The sequence below is a fragment of the Stenella coeruleoalba genome (genome assembly GCF_951394435.1).
Source record: "Stenella coeruleoalba genome assembly, chromosome: 12".
In the NCBI taxonomy this organism is placed as follows: Eukaryota; Metazoa; Chordata; class Mammalia; order Artiodactyla; family Delphinidae; genus Stenella; species Stenella coeruleoalba.
The window spans coordinates 71,109,763-71,130,961 of NC_137158.1; the positions used below are offsets into that span (position 1 = coordinate 71,109,763).

Genomic DNA, 21,199 nt, shown 5'->3' on the forward strand with positions numbered 1-21,199 from the left:
ATTTTTGAGATGCTTAATTTTCATTCCTGATTAGTCATTAATTTTGGCTTTAGGTTTGTTTCTCTTCCCTCCTAAAACTAGACTGAAAAATAAAAGTCTGGAAACAAACTCTTAGATCCTTGGGGAGGTCACGATTTATGTAAATTCTCTGGTGACTTCCTGTTTAATGCAAAAATGTCTCTTTGAGCTTTGGGATTTTATATATCGTTATATATCGTTATATATAGAACTTAGCATGAGGAGTCACACCAACTGTAACTAAGCTGGAGTAGCAGCAGAAAAACAATGTGATGTAGTTTATACTGGAAGATCCTCTCATAAAATGTCTTCCTCTACCATTAATAAGCCTATTCATAATGGGGCAGGGGGGTAACATGTCTGAGGAGAGGGCGTAGCAATGGAAATGCCAGTGATTAAATTAAGAAGATTAATAATAATTGCTGGAGTAAAACAAAACAACCCAAACAAATGAATCTTTTAGAAGAAAGGGGTGTTGGGACAGGATCTGCAATCTAGGAAAAGGGAAAATGAGACAAGCAATTAATACTACAACTTAAGATTATATGGTGAGGAAGGATAATGAGGTAAGTTGATGCCTGAATAAATAGCAATTTCCAAAAAATGGCATAAAGGTGCTGGGGGAGAGAAAACGTTTTGGGGAGAGAAAACGTTTTTAGGTACTTCTTATAATTAATTCAATTTATTTTGACTTATACAGACTATCTAAACTTTAAACGTTGATTCGTGAAAATAAGCAGGAATTTTTTGTCATTTATTTGCGTTCAGATGTGTATTTGGATCAGAAGTTGATGGCAGAACGCGATGGTAGAAGAAAACAGAGCCCCCATTTCAGGAGGAGGAAACAGAGGCACGTGGAGGAGAGTCTGAGAATGGGGTCAGCTGTCGTGACCTCAGAGCAGGACCTTGTAGAGTTGATTCCCATTTTGCTTCTCTACAACAGGAGGGGATACTGTGTAGGATGCCTTTTCTCTCATAGTCAGAAGTAGCTCAGGGTTATAAAGCATTATTAAGGTTTTACTTGCCCAACAGAATCCTCAGACAACACCTAAAATCTACCCCCTGCTTTCATTAGCCTGAATCTGAGAGTTGTGCCCCACCCAGCACTCTGGGCTGCGGGTAGAAAACAATCCTTTCCTTATAAACTGGAGAGCCTGCAAAGTAGGTGTTACCAGTGTGTGTGTGTGTGTGTGTGTGTGTGTGTGTGTGTGTGTGTGTGTGTGTGTGTGTGTGTGTGTGTGTTGCTACACCCAGTACTTTTTTTCAGAGTATTTATCAACTACGTGGTGAAACACTTAGCATTTACATATGCTAATCAATTAAATTATTGATTCATTTATCAAGAACGATAAGTCTACAAGACATTCAAAGAAAAAAATTAACTTTGAGAAAGAAGGTTGAGAAAGGCAATTCACAATGTATCAAAGCATGAAAATAAAGATCTTGCTTTTCAAAAAACGTCCGTGAACGTACAAGTCATTACAGGACCTTTACGATATAGAAATAGTCAACAGGAAAACTGATTATCTTATTTGGTATGTAACATATGCATTTTCACTACTCTTTCTTCACTGACCCCTCCTCCACGGGTTTCATAATCTTTGCATTCTGTTCAACCAAAGATGAGACTATGTTCTAAGAAACTAATCATTTTCAGTCAATTTAAATGATCACAGGGATTGGCAAAGTGATAGAAATATACCAACCCCTTGAAAATAAGAAAGGAGCATTCCCCAATGTGTTCACTGACTCCAATATAAATAGATCCATTGTTCTTCCAGAAGTGGACCTTCCATAATGGCCAGCATAATAAAGTTAATTCTAGCTCTGAAAAATATGTCATATAATTCCTAATCTACAAAGCCTCCATTTTAGCATATTACTTAGACTTCTTTCTGATCTGGCTAGAGTCACACAGAAAACTGTCAAAAATATTCTGTCCGTCTTCTGTACTCATTTAAAATGAGACAATAACTTCTTTGTTTGTCATAGTCACTGTAATATTGGAACTGGGAGAGTCTTGTAAAAATAAAAATTCATGAGTCAGTACATTCACATTCCATTAGCTACCCAGTCTATATATCTCATTCAAACCTAAAATTCTTCTCTCTTCTCACTCTCATCTGATGACCTTGCTTCCTATTTCATGGAGAAAAGAGAAGAAATCAGAAAGACGCAGACGTAGAGAATGGACTTGAGGACGCGGGGAGGGGGAAGGGTAAGCTGGGACGAAGGGAGAGAGTGGTATGGACATATATACACTACCAAATGTAAAATCGATAGCTAGTGGGAAGCAGCCAAGTAGCACAGGGAGATCAGCTCGGTGTTTTGTGACCACCTAGAGGGGTGGGATAGGGAGGGTGGGAGGGAGATGCAAGAGGGAGGAGACATGGGGATATATGTTTATGTATGGCTGATTCACTTTGTTATAAAGCAGAAACTAACACACCATTGTAGAGCAATTATACTCCAATAAAGATGGTTAAAAAAAAAAAATGAGAGAAGAAATCAGAAACTGAACTTCCACATGCCCTCACTACTTCACTGACATACCTGCACCCATGCCAATTCTTCACTGACATACCTGCACCCATGCCAGTTCTCTGCTTCCTCAAGGACCATGGATGAACTCTTTGTTCTCCTGCATTCAGATCACTCTTGTTTACAAAAAGATTTTGCCCCTATGACTCTCTCCTTTCTCCTCTTAATCATTAATTTTTCTCCACTCTATGACATCATTGTCATTAACATCCAAACATTCTTTAACAGCACCCACCTTATAAATTACCTTCCCCTATCCTAAATTTCCTTGTTTCTCTGCTCTCTTTTGTAGTAAAAATTCATATTTTTATAGTAAAATTGCCAAGTTTTCCCCACATAATGACTTAGGAATCCAAATTGCTTAACTTATATGATAGAATATTCCCTTTTTCCTACTACCATTCCTATAGACACAATCTGAGATCTAACAACCAAGTTCTCTCCTTTAATCAAGCTTCTCTCTCACTGGCCTGACAGAGACATTTCAATCATAATGTAAATAACAATGCTGTTGATAATATAAAGGCAGCAAAGAATCCAGCTGCTTCTTTTATAATCATACTGAACCCACAACAGCACTATCAGCAAAAACTGACTTCTCCATAAACTTTAGCAAATATGTTTTAAATAACTTCTAAGAAACAAGAATTAAGGGGTATGTTTACAATTAGTTCATATTACCATTAGGATGCTAATATCTATCACTAATTTTTTACATGATACTGAAAATAAATCATCCCAATGTAACTATACATAATATAGAATATATAATCTATTTTAATACATTTAAATGTTTTATATAAAAATATGTATTTTAGGGCTTCCCTGGTGGCGCAGTGGTTGAGAGTACGCCTGCCGATGCAGGGGACACGGGTTCGTGCCCCGGTCCGGGAAGATCCCACATGCCGCGGAGCGGCTGGGCCCGTGAGCCATGGCCGCTGAGCCTGCGCGTCCGGAGCCTGTGCTCCGCAATGGGAGAGGCCGCAACAGTAAGAGGCCCGTGTACCGCAAAAAAAAAAATGTATTTTAATCATATGAAAAAGGGGACATCCATCAATTAAGTTGACCTCATAAAATATGAACAGCATTATTTATTTAGGGAAAAGGAACTCTTCAAGGAAATCTCACACACTCAGTTAATACTCAATAAAAATCATTGCCCGATCAGAAGAACTCAGTAAGAAGGAAGATTATGCTGTTTTCCTTTCCTAGTAGGATGAACAATTATAATCTTGGTTTTACTGTTTAGAAAAATCTCAAATCATTCAATCAGATGCAAATAACAACTGAAATTAGATTCGTCCTTTGGCCAGTAATTTCTTGATTGTGAATTACAGAAGCAGGACAATGTAATTAGGTCCTGCTGCACACAGAATTTTGTGATTTTTCTGTATTTAGTCCAAAAGAGATCTCCTGTCAAAATTTGATTATGAATATAAGCAATGTAAAATATCATTTTATAATAAGTATTTACATACTTATTAGGGATTAATTGTAAAATGACTATAACGTATGTATATTTCCAAATATTTCTGTAGTGTTGGACTGAATGTATGTCCTGGGCTGCAAAAATGAAGGAAAGTGCCACCTAGAGGCAGCACTGGATTGCAGGCATTTGACGGCTGAACCTGAAACCAAAGAAGCTGATACGGAGTATAGTCACTGTTAAGTCAATATAATGTATTGGCAAAATGTTGAATAAGGCTTAGCTTTTTAAATTAACTTTAATCCTTGATTATTTCCAGAACTGACTTCAGTATTCATCTAGTTTAACTAACTCACTTTGCAAACCAGGAAACTGAAATTCAGAACTGTTACAGGATTGTCCCAAGGTTGCTCTGTAGTAAATGAGAGGGCTGGGCTGGCACCAAGTTCCTCACTCTTTCTCAAAAGTAATTAATCCCATTCATTTGGAAAATGTGCTAGACAAAACAGTATCAAAAATGTGTGAAAGTATTGTTCTACAGTGTATAAAATAATTTTGAGGTTTGAAAATGACTGTATATCTTTTCTTTATAAGCCAAAGAGGCTGCAAACAATAAATGAGCTTTTATAATACATTTTCTAAACTGTAATATTTTTATAAGAATATAAGTGTGCCTTTCATAAAGTCTAATTTATGGCTCTTGAAATGTGTTTAAGTGGCAATAAGCCTTTTCAAGATACAGAAGATACAGTCCCTTTCCACTAAAGTCTAATTAAATTAGTTATCTGTGTCTTTAATGCAAACATTCATTCTTTTGCATAAAAAAATCTATTGAAGAGGAAGATGTAGTCTGATACCAAGTATAGGCTGAATATGGAAGTACACGTTGATTTTTAAAATCTCATGCTAACATGGTAGAATCTTATCTGGGTCAGAGTAACAGAATACAAACTAAATGTTAGAAATAAAGAATGTATTTACTACTTATTGAGCTACGCTTTACGAAGTTTTATGTTAGACACTTTTAATACTTTATTTCACTTTAATTTTATTGCAGAAAATTTGATTTCACACATCTAACTTTCACCAAATCCCTTTAAAACAAGCATAAAGAGATTTTGTAGAAAATTAAATACATAAAAACCCAAGAAAGAGAGAACAGGAGCAAAGATAACAAAAAAAAATTGTGGAAACTATAAAGCAATTGGTTGATTACTGAAAAATTTAGCAGACTGAGAAAAACTAAGTCCTAAGGCCAACAGTGGAGAAAGCTGAGAACTGTCTGGAATTACACTACAGAATCCCCAACAGGCTCAGAAACTGGGATTTCCAGGTACTTCTGGATGTGGGTGAAAAGAATAAGGAAAACTGGCAAGTCTGTTTAGAACGCAGCCAGACCCTTAGATTCATCTTCCCACTCTCCTCAGCTGGGACACTTTCCCTCCCCAGTCCTGACAAAAGACTGGAGGTTTATTCTCTGGGGAAGGTTAAACAAGTCTCTGGACTGGAAGACACTCAGATAATTAAATGAAGAGTTCCCAGAAAACAAAAATGATAGCAACAATAAAAAACTAAATAGTAGGGCTTCCCTGGTGGTGCAGTAGTTAAGAATCTGCCTGCCAATGCAGGGGACACGGGTTCGTGCCCTGGTCTGGGAAGATCCCACATGCCGCGGAGCAACTAAGCCCGTGTGCCACAACTACTGAGCCTGCGCGTCTGGAGCCTGTGCTCCGCAACGGAAGAGGCCACGACAGTGAGAGGCCCGCGCACCGCGATCAAGAGTGGCCCCTGCTCATCGCAACTGGAGAAAGCCCTCGCACAGCAACGAAGACCCAACACAGCCAAATATAAATAAATTAATTAATTGGGGGAAAAAAAACTAAATAGTGTGATGGATGATTAAGTAAGTTGAGAAAATCTGTTAGAAAGGAGAGAAAAAAAAAAAAACCCCAAAGATATGCAACATATAAAATACTCAGACCGAGTTTCCAATATCTAAATAATAGGAGGTCCAGAAAGGGAAATAAATCATCAAAGAAATAATTCGAGTAATTTGCCTTTAAACATTTGAAATTGCAGAATTTGCAGAATTTACAGAATTAAAAAATCTACTCACTGAGAGGTTAGCAAAATGCAAAAAAAGTAACCACATCAAGACATTCCATTATGAAATTTCATAATATTGAAAATGAAGATTCTGACAGCTTCTCCAGAGTGGGGGGAGGGAAACTCAGCTCAAACATAAAGGGTTAGGAGCCATAAAGGCTTCAACTACTCAGCAGCAAACCAGAAAGCTATACATTCTTCAAAGAAGACTTAGACATGTGTGAACAGTTAGGGGGTGTTAAACGGAATTTACACAGGCATACAAATAAACATGGGGCATACCAATCTCATCAGAATGATGGCATAACTATGTTGGGAGGATTGAACAACAGAAGGATGTCACTGAAGTTTGTGGGGGAAGGGGAAGAAAAAAGAGCTACATTTTCATTTTTCAGGTGTGAAATCAATAAATAATACCAAAAACTAAAATCAAGAAGCAGTAATATAATCATATTATTTATCATTTAACTGAAAGTAATTAGCAAATAATCAGCTTAAAGATGTGAAAGCGGTTGCCTGTGGACAGACCAAATGAGAGGAGGTGCGGAGGCAGGGCGAGTGGCAGACTTCTCTTCCTAATAAAGCTTGTAGATCTACTAGATTCATCAAACATGCACACGTACACCTTGAGTATGAAAGACTCACTTATATTTGCTAAATTAAATCTAAGTTCTATAACCCTTGGAAATGTAAAAGTAATGAAAAACAGGAGTTAATGGGTGGAAGTAGATGTGGATGAAGATATAGGGGCAGTAAATCTCTTATCTTACACAGTAGGAAATCAAGGGGCACTGTCAAAAACGTACGAGTGAAGAAATAGAATTTTTATGAAGCTAAATAACAAAAGATTTTTTTCATGAGCTTGGTAGGGATTGGAAGTGGGGAGAAAAGATAAGTGAGCTAAATTTCTCTCATGTCATAGAGGGGAATCAAAAGCTATTTTTAAATTGACATATTAACAAATAAAGTATATGCATATTATTTAAGACTTGGATTTAAGCTCCAGAAAAACTAACCATAAAATGGTTAAAAATAATCACTTCTGGTGAGTGGGAATGAAGGAAAGTATATTGAACCTTACTTTTCATTTAGCATCCTCTTTGGTGTTTGAACTTGTATTTTGGCACATATTGTTGGTATAATAATTAAATAGACAAATAAAAATAAATCTATTAATAAATACTGGGTGGGTCAAAAGGTTCCTTCGTTTTTTTCCGTAAGATGGCCCTAGTAGTGCTTAGTTGTCTTTAACTTCATTCGAAACAATTTTGTTAGATTCTACGTAACAGCTGTCATATCAGCATGAATTTTTAAAAAAGACATCAAAATTGGTGAATTTTTGTGTAGCCATTTTAATATTGAAGATGAAAGAAAAAAGCAATATTTTCGGCATATTATGCTTTATTATTTCAAGAAAGGGAAAAACGCAACTGAAATGCACAAAAAGATTTGTGCAGTATATGGAGAAAGTGCTGTGACTGACTGAATGTGTCAAAAGTGGTTTGCGAAGTTTCGTGCTGGAGATTTCTCACTGGACAATGTTCCACGGTCGGGTAGACCAGCTGAAGTTGATAGCGATCAAATTGAAACAATAATTGAGAACAATCAACGCTATACCATGCGGCAGATAGCCAACATACTCAAAATATCCAAATCAAGCGTTGAAAATCATTTGCACCAGCTTGGTTATGGGAATCGCTTTGATGTTTGGGTTCCACATATTAAAGTTAAGCAAAAATACCTTCTTGACCATATTTCCTCATGCAATTCTGTACTGAAATATAATGAAAACATTCCGTTTTTAAAACAAATTGTGACGGGCGATGAAAAGTGGATACTGTACAAGAATGTGGAACGGAAGAGATTGTGGGGCAAGCGAAATGAACCACCACCAACTACACTAAAGGCCGGTCTTCATCCAAAGTAGGTGATGTTGTATATATGGTGGGATTGGAAGGGAGTCCTCTATTATGAGCTCCTTCCAGAAAACCAAACGATTAATTCCAACAAGTACTGCTCCCAATTAGACCAACTGAAAGCGGCACTTGATGAAAAGTGTCCAGAATTAGTCAACAGTCAAAAGTGCGTAATCTTCCATCAGGATAATGCAAGACCGCGTGTTTCTTTGATGACCAGGCAAAAACTGTTACAGCTTGGCTGGGAAGTTCTGATTCATCCGCCGTATTCACCAGACATTGCACCTTTGGATTTCCATTTAGTTTGGTCTTTACAAAATTCTCTTAATGGAAAAAATTTCAATTCCCTGGAAGATTGTAAAATGCACCTGGAACAGTTCTTTGCTCAAAAAGATAAAAAGTTTTGGGAAGATGGAATTATGAAGTTGCCTGAAAAATGGCAGAAGGTAGTGGAAAAAAAGGGTGAATACGTCGTTCAATAAAGTTCTTGGTGAAAATGAAAAATGTTTCTTTTATTTTTACTTAAAAAACCGAAGGCACTTTTTAGCCCTCCCAGTAATAGAGCAGATGATCACATCCTATCTAGTTTTATGTCTAGATTTTCACATATGTTTATTTGGATAATATTTTATAAAGAGACAGCAATTTTTGTTTCACAGCTGGTCTGTCGCATAAAAGATACAAATGCTGATTTATGATATTTTAGTCTGGTTTTTATTTTTAATCCACTATGTAAGTACAAAGATTGGTAAAGTACTGTCTGGTCAAAATATGTTGATGCCAGGGTGTATACTTAATAAAAGAATTCTATAAAAAGGATCCTTCACATCTAGAACCAGAAAATCTCACACAGTAATTCACTGTAATTTACCTCCTCAAAGCACTGCAGGCCTATATAACCCTCCAAAGGGAGATACTGCAGTTTTACACACAGTGAATACTTCCATTGTCCTAATGCTACCCTTGTCCTACTTCTATGCTTATAAACATGGCACTATTTTTACCTTGAATAATGCATGGCTTGGTGGCCTGCAATATTAAAATAGAAGTCTGTTGTGTGCTTCATCTCATTGGTGTGCCCAGTGGCCTCAATCCAGTGTCCTATTGGGAGACAGTAAACACCATCCACCAAGTTGTTTTCATTATAAATACAGCAACGGTCGTGGTGAGGCCCATTGCCTAGAACAAGAAGAAATGACAAACAAAGCAATTACATCAATGTTTTGCTTAAACAGCCACAGTTGCTGATGCAAAATTAATAGTAAGATGAAAATAAATACAAAGCTGCATAATCTACAGATTTCAGTATAAACAAAAATAGACTAGAGTAATAGGGAACACAGTAACAATGTGTAGTTACTTGTGAATTTCACAGAGCCCTATGCTCCCTTTGAATACATGAATATTTCCAAAAGCATATTAACTCAGAATTTCTTGGGACCTTTCAGTGCCTTAAGAGCCTGTTGTGAGTCATTTTGTAGCCTGATAAGCTGCTGAAAAGGGTTTTTAAAGCCATTAATGTCCCTGAGCTGCATACTTTTATCTTCCTGGTATGCAACTTTATGACTAAAATCAGTAATAAAGTGTTGCAGTATCAGCTTAAGCAATCAATTTTAAAAAACACATTAATAAATAATAAAACAAATATCACATCCAATCCAGTTTGCATGTAAATCAGTGGTTAGTATTATCTTCAAATGGGAAAACTAAGTATCACAAAGATTAACTAGCTTGTCCAGGGTCACAGAACTAATAAGTGCAGAGCTATCAGTAAACTGATACCCCTAGACCCCAACTTTCAGGCACCTGACACCTTCATGCTGTTTTCCGCCTACTTCACAAGCACCAAGACACACATCCTCTTTCCAGTGAGTGGAGCAAAAGAGGCAGAGACAGAAGAACATGTCTCTGAAAACACTACTTGCCGATATCACAGTTCTCCCCAGTATCAACTACACTAGTAGACAGACCTCTTCTTTCTATGAAAATTGTAATTTGTACATTAGTTTTATTAGCCCTTATGTGACCACCCCATTTCAAATAATTCTTTTCCTTAAATTACCTAATTTCCATATATTGTCATTTATAAGAAAAACATGTAAGCAAAATAAAACGGGAAAAGTCACATTTATTATGAATATGAAAATTCGACTCATTCGTTCCTTGCTCTATCTTACAAAACATTTTACCTAAGGTTATTTGGCATAAAATCTCTTTTAAAAAATCCTTAAGTCATTGGGCATTTCTTTAGAATGTAACTCCCTTCCATCAGATAGAAGGTACAGGATGGCTCCTTTAGTACATCATCACTGATCTTCCCAGCTCAGACTCCTCTTTTTCTCTTGATGGCTACAAGGCACTACACCTTGTAACTGCCCTATTAACCTTGATATTTAATAGATGAAAATCAAACTATACTAGCAATTTCAGTTCTAGAAGTATATCCAACAGAAATATAAGATTAAAGAAAGATACATAGATGCATACGTGTGTGTGGCAATACTATTTTAATAGCAATACTGTAAACTACGTAAGTTCATCTATACATTTTCCACAAATATTTATTTGAATGTTCACTATATGACAGGCATTATACTAAGTCATGTTAAAGATTTAGGTATTTCCCATAAGAGCAATGAAACATTAAAATATTTTAAGCAGACAGGTGACATGACCACATTTTTATTTTGAAAATATCTCTCTGGTTATAGAGTAAAATATTAATTCAAGCACAATGAGATTAGAAATAGAAAGTTCATTTAGGAAAATACTGCATTAACCCAGGAAAGAGATGGTAAAAGCTTGGATGTAGAAATGGAAAGGAGTGGGGAGATTCAGCAGGGAAAAGCCACAGGACTTGGTGATTAATTTGATATGGGAGGTGAAGAAAAAAGGGAACCAATAATGACTCCTAGGCTTCTGGCAAATACAACTCAATATATCGTGGTACCGGTCACTGAGATGTGAAATCTGGAAGAGTTGCAAGGAAAGATCATCAATCTGGTTTTGGCATTTGGGGCTTGAAGTGCTATTTAGATACAAAAGGAGATGTCAAGTAGAGAGTTAGAGTTACTGATTTGACACTCAGACCAGAGATCTAAACTAGAAAAATAAGTTTATGAGTCATCTAAGTATAGATGGTAATTGAGACAAGGATATAGGTGAGTCACAAAGAAAAACAATACTTTATACATTCTTTTATTTTTAATTTTTATTTATTCATTTATTTTTGGCCGTGTTAGGTGTTCATTGCTGCGCAAGGGCTTTTCTCTAGTTGCGGCAAGCGGGGACTACTCTTCGTTGCGGTGCATGGGCTTCTCACTGCGGTGGCTTCTCTTGTTGCAGATCACGGGCTCTAGGTGTGCGGGCTTCAGTAGTTTTGGCTCACGGGCTCTACAGCGCAGGCTCAGTAGTTGTGGTGCACGGGCTTAGTTGCTCCGTGTCATGTGGGATCTTCCCGGACCAGGGCTTAAACTCATGTCCCCTGCATTGGCAGGAGGATTCTTAACCTCTCCGCCACCAGGGAAGCCCCGAAAAACAATATTGATTGAGAAGAAAAGCCTTCTAGAACCAAGTTTAAAAGCATCTCAACATTTAAAAGCTGGACAGAGGGATGAGCTTACAAAGGAGGCACAGAAAGAGAAGCTGGAGAGGAAAACTAGAAGTGAGTAAATGAGGTGGGGGAGCATGATTGAAACTGTAAACATAGACTAAAAACTTGATGGATGCATGTCTGACTGTTAACAGTAGTTACATCGGAAGAATGTAATTGGGATGGAAGGACTACTTTCAACTATTTTGAATCCATTGGATTTGCTACAAAGGGAAGATATTACTTTTTAGTAATAAAAGAATAATATCTATGGCTCCTACTGTTCAGTATAAGAGGCTTACAACAATTTAAATGTTGTAACTTAAATAAATTTAATTATCAAGGAGCTCAAATATACATAAATTACACTGTTCAAGCAAAAGTATGTATGTAACATTGACTTCCTAAGAATTCTTCATTCCTAGAATTAGTTTTCTGAATTATTCATTTTTACACATACATGTTTTAGGAGAAGTAACAAGACACATCTATCTCTCTCAGCCAGGGAGGTATCAGTGCAGGTATAGGAGAGAGCAGGAACTCCCAACCCATTCAGTAGTAATAAGGAGTCCAATCCCTCCAGCTCTCAATGCAGATTGGGTGAGGAACCTGGGTAATGAGGTGGTACCCCCACTCTCCTGCTGGAACAGCATCAGAGGAACCCAGTTAAACCAAAAGGGGTTTGATAAGATGTACAGTCTCATTATATAATACTCAGAATATCGAGGTTTCAATACAAAGTCACTCATTACATCAAGAATCACAATGATCTCAAACTGAATGAAAAAAGAAAAGCTCAAAAGATGCTAACATCAAGATGACAGAGATGTTAGAACTATCTGACAAAGATTTTAAGCTTCAACAATCCACTGAACACATTTGAAACAAATGAAAAATCACAAAGTCTCAGCAAAGAAATAGAAGATGGAAATAAGAACTAAATGGAATTTTAGAACTGAAAAATATCAGTATTAACAATTGAAATAATAACTTCAGGGGAGAGCAGAATGGAGGGGACAAAGGAAAGAATTAGCAAGCTGCAAGATAGAACAACAGAAATTACCCAATCTAAGCAACAGAGAGAAAACAGATTAAAAAAAAAAAAAGAACAGAGACTTAGGGACCTGTGAGACTATAACAAAAGATGTAACATTCCAGTAATTGGAGTCCTAAAAAGAGATGAGAAAGAGGGTATGGTGGAAAAATATTTGAGAAAAATAATGTCTCAAAACTTTCCAAATTTGCCAATAAGCATAAATCTACAGGTTCAGGAAGTTGCACAAACTCCAAACAGGGTAAACAAAAAGAAATCCATGCCACAACACATCATAATTAAATTTCTGAAAACTAAATGCAAAGAAAAATCTTGAAAGTAGCCAGAGAAAAATAACAATTTAGGAAAACAACCATTCTAATGTCAGTAGGCTTCTCAAAAAAAATGGCTAAACAGAAGATCTCTATAAACAGAAAGGAAACTGTTGAACATCAGGAAAGAAGAACACGGTAAGAAAATATGGGTAAATACACTAGACTTTCTTTCTCCTCGTGAGTTTCTAATAAAAACTACAATGCTCTCTGATGTGGCCCTACATGGATGTAGCGGAAATATTTAAGGCAGTTATATGGAGAAGGGCAAAGAAATAAAGAGGGAAATAAGATTCCTCCAATTCATTTAAACTGTCAAAATGATGAAACCAGTTAACTATGACAAGTTATGTTTGTATAATGTAGGTAAATCAAAACGGAATTCTAAAAAATATTTAAGTATGAACCATATTGCCATAAGAAGGCAGAGAAAGGAAACAGAGAGAGAAAAAAACCCCCTCAGAAACAAAAAATAAAATAGCAAACTTAAGTCCTAACATACCAATAATGTCGTTAAATGTAAACTGTCTAAATAAATACACATTAAAATACAGAGATTGTCAGAACAGATTTTTTTTTAGTGAACCAGCTATTTGCTGCCCAGAAGAAACTCACTTCAAATTATACAGGTAAGTGGAAAGTAAAAGTATAGAAAAAAATGCACCATGCAAACATTAATTAAAAGAAAGCAGAAATGGTTATATTATTATCATGTAAAGTAGAACCTCAGAGCAAAGAAAATCAGAGATGGGGAGGGAAACTATATGGTGCCAAAAGTATCAGTCCAACATGGATGGACCTTGAAGGCATTATGCTAAATGAAATAAATAAGACAGAGAAAGACAAGTACTATATGATCTCACTTAAATGTGGAATCTACAAAACAAAACACAGAAAAAGTGTTAAGATGTTAAGTGTTAAGATGTTAAGATTTAGTGATTGAATGATTTAACAAATTGTGGTACATCGGATACCATAATTTAGCCAAAAAAAGGAATGGCCTATTGATAATGCAATAACCTAGGTGAATCTCCAAAAACTTATGCTGAGTGAAAAAAATGCCAATTCCACATACTGTATAATGCCATTTATATAACATTCTTGAAAAAAAAAATTATAGAGATGGAGAACAGTTTAGTGGTTGCCCGGGGTTAGAGGTTGGGGAAGGAAGAAAGTAGGTGAGGCTAGAAAACAGGAACATGGGAGATCCCTGTGGTGATGAAAATGTTACCATTGAGGGAACTGGTAAAAGATACACAGGATCTTTCTGTATTATTTCTTACAATTGCATGTGAATATACAATTACTTCAAAATAAAAAGTTTAATTAAAAAATAAATAAATCTTGGTTTGTCTGTTTTTTCCAAATAGATTGGAGAATTTTTAAGTTTCCAACTCATTTTCTTTTCCATAGGACTGGCCTAAGAGTACAATGTATAACACATTGTTTACTACCACAGTAATCATTTATGCTTAGAAGTTCAGTTGACTTTTCCAGGTCTCTTCTACCTCATAAAGGAGTCAGTTGGCTGTGTTGTAACAAGGTTAAAGGAGTAACTTTGTGGCTTCTTTGGAGGGGGGATGGGGGTGGGGAGGGAGCCTGTAGGAGGTGAATTATCTGTTCCATTGGAGCCGCCCATTGCCAGTCATTCATTAGTATTAATTTAAAATAAATAAACATACAAACAACTCACTAAGGCAGGATAAACTAACATGTGTTATTGGCAGAGAAGTAGAAAACGGTTGGTTTAATTAACAATAAACACCTATTTCCTTAGAGCAGATTTGGCCATAGTATTATTTGTTCACTGAAGCAAGTTAGGTAAGTTAAAATAAAGCAAATAAATGTGAAGGAGTAAGAGGCCTGCTTTCTGCCACTCCAATTAAAGACAGAGAAGTAAGAAACCTCAAAAATTTAAAAATCTGGACTAACACATTATTTTAAATAGTTCTATAAGTTTGAAAGTTCAAGTTAAAAATGACTTTTTTTATAAACTCAGAAGGCTTGAAATTATATTGGACAAGGAAAATCTATTGGATAGTGTAGTCTACTTAAAATTAAAATTCGAATTATTTTGCATATATTATTTTATTTGAATCTATCCTCTTTGGAGTTTAATTACCTTGCAGTTTTTATTTCCAGCACATGAACATCAATTTTGAACCTAACACATTAATCTCTAATTTTAGCTAGTAATTCACCCAAATCAGATCTCTCTCATGCCCCATCTGTTACTTACTACTTCAGAAACTATTGGTGCATAAAGCTGTACAAATATGGTATAATCATTACCAACTCTGGTATTTTGATTTTCTGTTCCAATGGCAAAAGCAAAACAAACTAAAATGCAAAAAATCTTTTTGTTCAACCAACTGCCTCTTTAAGAGAGTGGATCCTGTTCTGCTTGAGCACTTTGGTAAATTGCAGTATGCAACGGTAGAAAATAGCTGAGTTTGGGAGTAGCAATGGGAGACAGGTAAACTGCATGATAGAATAGAGGACACAGGTGCGATCAACAAAGGAGAAGATGGGGAAAAATGGTGTGAAGATTGAGAAGGAGAAGGAAAGGTGAGATGGAGAAAGAGAAGCAAGAAGGCAAGATGCAGCTGGCAAACTACATAAAGTGAGTAATCAAACACATTGGTCATGAGACCACCAGAGCAGGTAAAGGCAAGCATTTTAATACTTAATTTAAAATTGTTTTTGCCTGTCTGTAATATTCCTCTCTACTCCTCCCACCCAACCTTCAATTCAACCTACTGCATTCACACACAAATTTCTTGCGTGGAGAGACAGAGAGGATAGTCCATTAATGAAAATTTATTTAAAAACTCAATTTCTTGCCTGTGTTGATGATGTATAACAGGGCAACAAGAAGCTTTATCTGCTAAGCAGAAGCAGGAAAGCAAATGTAAATCCTTACAGGAGGATTTAAACCTTCCCTCCTACACAGGCATCTTAGAGAGGGTTCCATCCTCCCCAATCTATAGGAACAGGGACTTAGATAGATATACATAGATATATAGATGTATAGATATTTAGATATATAGATGTCATAAGGAGGAAGACCACAGTTAAAATCTAACTTACGTAATTATACAGTCTTTACAAGCTTTCAGAATCTGTACACACACAACAAAATAAAATTTTAAGGGGCTTCCCTGGTGGCGCAGTGGTTGAGAGTCCACCTGCCGATGCAGGGGACACAGATTCGTGCCCCGGTCCGGGAAGATCCCACATGCTGCAGAGTGGCTGGGCCCGTGAGCCATGGCCGCTGAGCCTGCGCTTCTGGAGCCTGTGCTCCACAACGGGAGAGGCCACAACAGTGAGAGGCCTGTGTACCGCAAAAAAATAAATAAATAAATAAAATTTTAAGAAAGAAAACAAGGAAAGCTAATAAGAAAATAATAAATAATACAAGATTTAGGAAGAATATTTTGATTTACAAGATTTTTATCTCATTTGATTATAGGAACGCAAAACCCTTAAATGCAAAGAGTTAAGTAGACAACACTTCATGCTAATGGTAAAAAAATGAAATTTGGCTAATGAAAATTAGGAAATCAATGACTACCTGTGGGTATGAAAAAAATTCTATACTAACTCAGGTAGGTATGTAGACAAAAGTCCAGTTTCTATATCATAATATTGCATTAAAATAATAGGAGGTGTATATAGTCGAGTGCCATGCCAAGAGTTAAAGCTAAAATAACTCCTAGGAAAAATCCAATACAAAACAATCCAACAAATTCAGGAAAGAGCTCCAAGAGTTTTGGTTTAAAATAATTATAATGACTACAAAGACTCTTAGCAATGATGAAAATAGGAACTAGATTTAGAGATAATAAGGTTTTTCTACAATAGATAAGAAAATATTATTGTTAAGGAGGCTAGAGTTTGGAGGACCAGAAAGGAAAACATCAAATGTGACAGGATGATTACGGTAACGAATCAAACATCTGACTCAGGGTGTGTGTGTGTGTGTGTGTGTGTGCGCGCGCGCGCGCGCGCGTGCGCGTGTGTGTGTGTGTGCGTGCATGCATGCAAATATGTATATGTGTGTGTGACTGTCTTTCAAGGTAAAAAACTGATTATTATTGGTGATCATTATTTTTATGGAATAGCAAGTTGAAATGTGATACGTAAGCATCATCCTTTCTGTAAATCTGTACACTGTCTAACCCTTTCAGTCGAAATTTAGACAATTGCTTGATAGAACCACAAGTCAGGGGTCTCCAAGCTTTGTACATAATAGGTCTGGCCTCACTTGCTCTCATTAATAATCAGACTTAAAACGATTCACATATTCTTCAAATGCTATGAGACGACAAAAGTCCCTGAGATGGTTGTTTAGTAGGCAGGTGTGATGTGTTGGTTCTCTCAAAGGTGAGCTTGAGGTGTGCGGAAAACAGGAACAGCAGGAGTGATTAATAAAGCTTAGCCTTGGGTTCACTCTCTACCAAGTCTCCAGAGGGGATCTTTTAGGTAAAACTCCCCATAGAGGCTTGATCAGTTCCAGCTAAGAATTAAAAAAAAAAAAACTAAACACCTGCCAAACCATAAAGAGCAGAAAACATTAGAAGGGAAAATTTCCATGATTATAAGAAGATATAGGTGAAGTGGAGGCTTAGATCAAGCTAGGTTGAAGAAATATAATTTTAAAATGGTTATGGGAAAAGCAAAATTCAATAGTTCTTTTCTTAAAGATTTACTAATAATTTAATATCTCATTGTTATGAACTAAATTATGTACCCCCAAAATTTATGTGTTGAAGCTCTAATCCCCAATGTGCCTGTAGCTGGATATAGGGCTGTTAGGGAGGGAATTCAAGTTAAATGAGATCATAAGGGTGGGGCCCTAAACCAATAGGACTGGTGTCCTTATAAGAAGGGGAAGAGAAACCAGAGATCTTTCTCTCCATGCAGGCAAAGAGGAAAGGACACAGTGAGAAGGCAGCCATCTGCAAGCCAGGAAAAGAGTCCTCACCGGAAACCAAATCTGCTGGCCCCCTGACCTGGAACTTCTAACTTTCAGAACTGTGAGAAAATTAATTTCTGTAATTTAAGGCACCCAGTCTACGGTATTTTGTTATAGCAGTCTGAACAGACTAATGCACTCATATATGTGAAATATTCTAGAATTTAATCCAGTTAATATCCAAGTATTATTGAGAGCTTGTTGTATATCCAGTCCTGTGGTAAACTGAGGTAGACAAATGAAATTTAAAACATGATTGTCACAATGAATTGACTATTGTTGATTAGACAAAGGTTACACAAAGCAATTAGTGAATGAAACAAAACTAAACTAAATGGTGAAAATAATTTTGAAACTACTCAGGACACTGATACATGAGCAGACTGTTCAAGGACTGCAAATAAGCTGCATCTCCAATGACATTTTTCAGTGTATGATGACTGGAATGCTATGTTGAGATTTATTTTAAGGAGTAATTGGCTCACTAGGAAACTATGATAGATTTGCGGTGTGTACATGGATATAGAAGACTAAAATAGAGTATCAGTATGAGCTACATCTACTGAGAAAAGTTTTGTGGTAAAGGGGATGGGTCTCAAACTGTGATGACAACAGAGGATGCTTTAGATACATAACAAAGAGCACAACAATGTATGCATGAGTATGGTTCGAAGAAGAAAACAGATAACAAGAACAAATGTTTACTTCAGTGGGTAAAGTGACAACATAATATGGACTCATAGGGAGTTCATATTACTTACCAAATTCTAAAGCAAGCACTGTAAAACAACTGGATTTCATGACTTGGAAAAGCAAAGAAGAGAATTACCACTTTTCTAACCATTATTTAGGAAGTCAGACTTTTTTTATTGCAGACAATTTACATTAATTAGTGATTCATGAGGATACACACATCTTAAAATGGGAAGCATCTCAGAGATTGAAGATTCTCTTTAAAAACATCCCCAAAATGTCATGACCAGGCAATTATGCTTCCATTTAAAATTAAATACAATAACAGCTCTCTTTTTTATATAATTTTTAGAGAAAATCTGAAACTTAGATTGTTCTTAATAGGCTTACTCAAAGCATCAAGACTGAATTATTAATAATTCATTCAATGTGATGATAATCTAGAGAGAAGCCAAAAGATTTGACCACCTGATTTGAAGTGATCAAATCTTTTGGTAGCTAATAATGCCGTGACTCAAGGGATTAAACAAGATGGGAATATTAAAATGCTCCATCTCTGCTAATTGGATATATTTCTACATACTGCGTTTACTTTCTATAGTCACATGCAGAGGTGTTTATTCATGTGTTTAATGTATTTTTATTTGATTTCTCTAATAATTTTTACTGTTGATTTTCCTACTGTCATTTAAATAATTTTTATAATAGTGTCTAGACTTCTGTTGTTAAATTGTCAGGTCAATTTTTCTCTCCATAGCACTCTCAGAATTGACTAGAAATTTCATTGTGTTTCATTGTCTGAACACAAATCCAAGTCACACTATAAAAATAAAGCATCTATATTAATATTAGACTCACTATATGAAGCAAATTCCTCTAACCAAATTTCACTACTTCATTTGACATACTGTGAAGCCCACGACAAAAGCTCTCATGTCACCTATCTTTGTGTACTTTAAGTCAAATAATGCTGAGGCAGAAGGCAATACCTTCCCTAGTAGCCATATCTCAAGTGTCCAACATTTGGATGCAAAGAACATAAAATAGTCATATTTATCCCAGGAACTCTGAAGAACATTGAGGATTATTTTACATTTAACCCCATCCTAACCCAGCTCACGCAGCAGACAGGCATTTTAGTAGTTTTATAGTAAGTAAATGCTTTGGCATGAAATCTCTCTTCAATTATGATTTTCTAGAATGTGGACTAAATGGTTTAATGAGACATTCCCTTGAGCTGATCTAGATCTGATGTGAAAACCATCTCTGCTTCATGCTTTGGTTTCTTCCACGGCAAAAATATTTTTTTGATAGTATAGAGATACAGCTGATGTAAACATCACAGAGGCACTGCTCTAGTTACTGAAAAGAAACTAGAAATGAACAGCTAATTGAATAAAGTGGTCAAACAGTTTTAAAGACTAAATTGTTTCTGAAACTGATAAGCCAGATTAAAACCTTTTTAATGAGACATATAGGCTGTAAAAAGAAAAGTGTCAATTAGGTAGATTATCTTAAAATTTACCAAAGCCATAAACTACACGTGTATAAGAAAGCGTTGATAAAGAATTTTGCTTCTCTGAGTCCTTCATCTGACTACAAGCAACAGAAAAACTGACTAACAGTGACTTCAACAAATACACATATATCTCTCATGTAACAAGAGGTGCAAAGCCAGGCAGTCCAGAACTGGTGAAATACCAAGTGCCTTCTAAATGTCTGCTTTGCCATCCTTCACACATTGACTTTGTTGTCATGCTTGTCAACCCATGTTCAAAGGGTGACCTCTAAACATAATGTCTGACACTCCACTAGCCATGAAGAAGAGTGAAGTGCCCTTGTTCCTTTTCATGAGAAATCGAAAGCTTTCCTGGGAGCCTCACCCAAAAGACTTCTCACATCTCATTAGCTAGAACTAGGCAACACGGTCATCCTTAGACCAATTGTTAGCCAAGATGAATAAGAGTACCATAACTGATTAAAGTAATAATGTTTCATCCCACTGCTACCAAAACAAATCAGGATTTCTGCTATCCTGGGAAAGCTGGGGAAAACAAATGCTAATTAGGCCACTGATGGTAATGGTAGTGGTTTGGAACACATCATCTTTCTCCAGCAGATCATTTTGGAAGATAAACCACATTTCTTTAGGTAGCACTTGTCTCTACCTGATTTAATTCAATAGTACCCAATGCATTAAATTTTTAATTGTAAACTATTTTTAAATAAATCAACAGGAAAATAAATCAACTAAAAGCATTTTAAGGTTTTAAAACCTTAAAAATTGCCCATACATGATCCCCTCACCCCCCCAAAAAAAAAGAAAAAGAAAAAGAGAGAGACTACAGGCTCTCTAGTTCTTGACTGTGCCTGTCTTGTATAACCTCTTTGCTATCACACAGACTCTCCTCCCCTCTACTCCTAGCCTTAAATCTCTCCACATCCTTCCTCTTCAAGTTTTCCTTTAGTCTCTGCCCCACCGCCATCTCTGACAACCTGATTTTTCTTCTAACTAGGCTGGTCCCCAACAATACCCCCATTTCCCTATTCAGTCTTCAGGGGCC

At 36.3% G+C, this 21,199-nt stretch overlaps 1 protein-coding gene across 2 annotated transcripts in view; it reads right to left on the minus strand.

The window, feature by feature from the left end:
• The window catches only part of EPM2A (EPM2A glucan phosphatase, laforin), a 106,605-nt gene that overhangs the window by 39,351 nt on the left and 46,055 nt on the right, over nucleotides 1–21,199 (minus strand). For both annotated transcript variants that reach the window (XM_079939477.1, XM_079939478.1), the window contains exon 2: nucleotides 9,012–9,186. In XM_079939477.1, coding sequence (XP_079795603.1) covers nucleotides 9,012–9,186 — 175 coding nt within the window. The remainder of the gene's footprint in view (nucleotides 1–9,011; nucleotides 9,187–21,199) is intronic.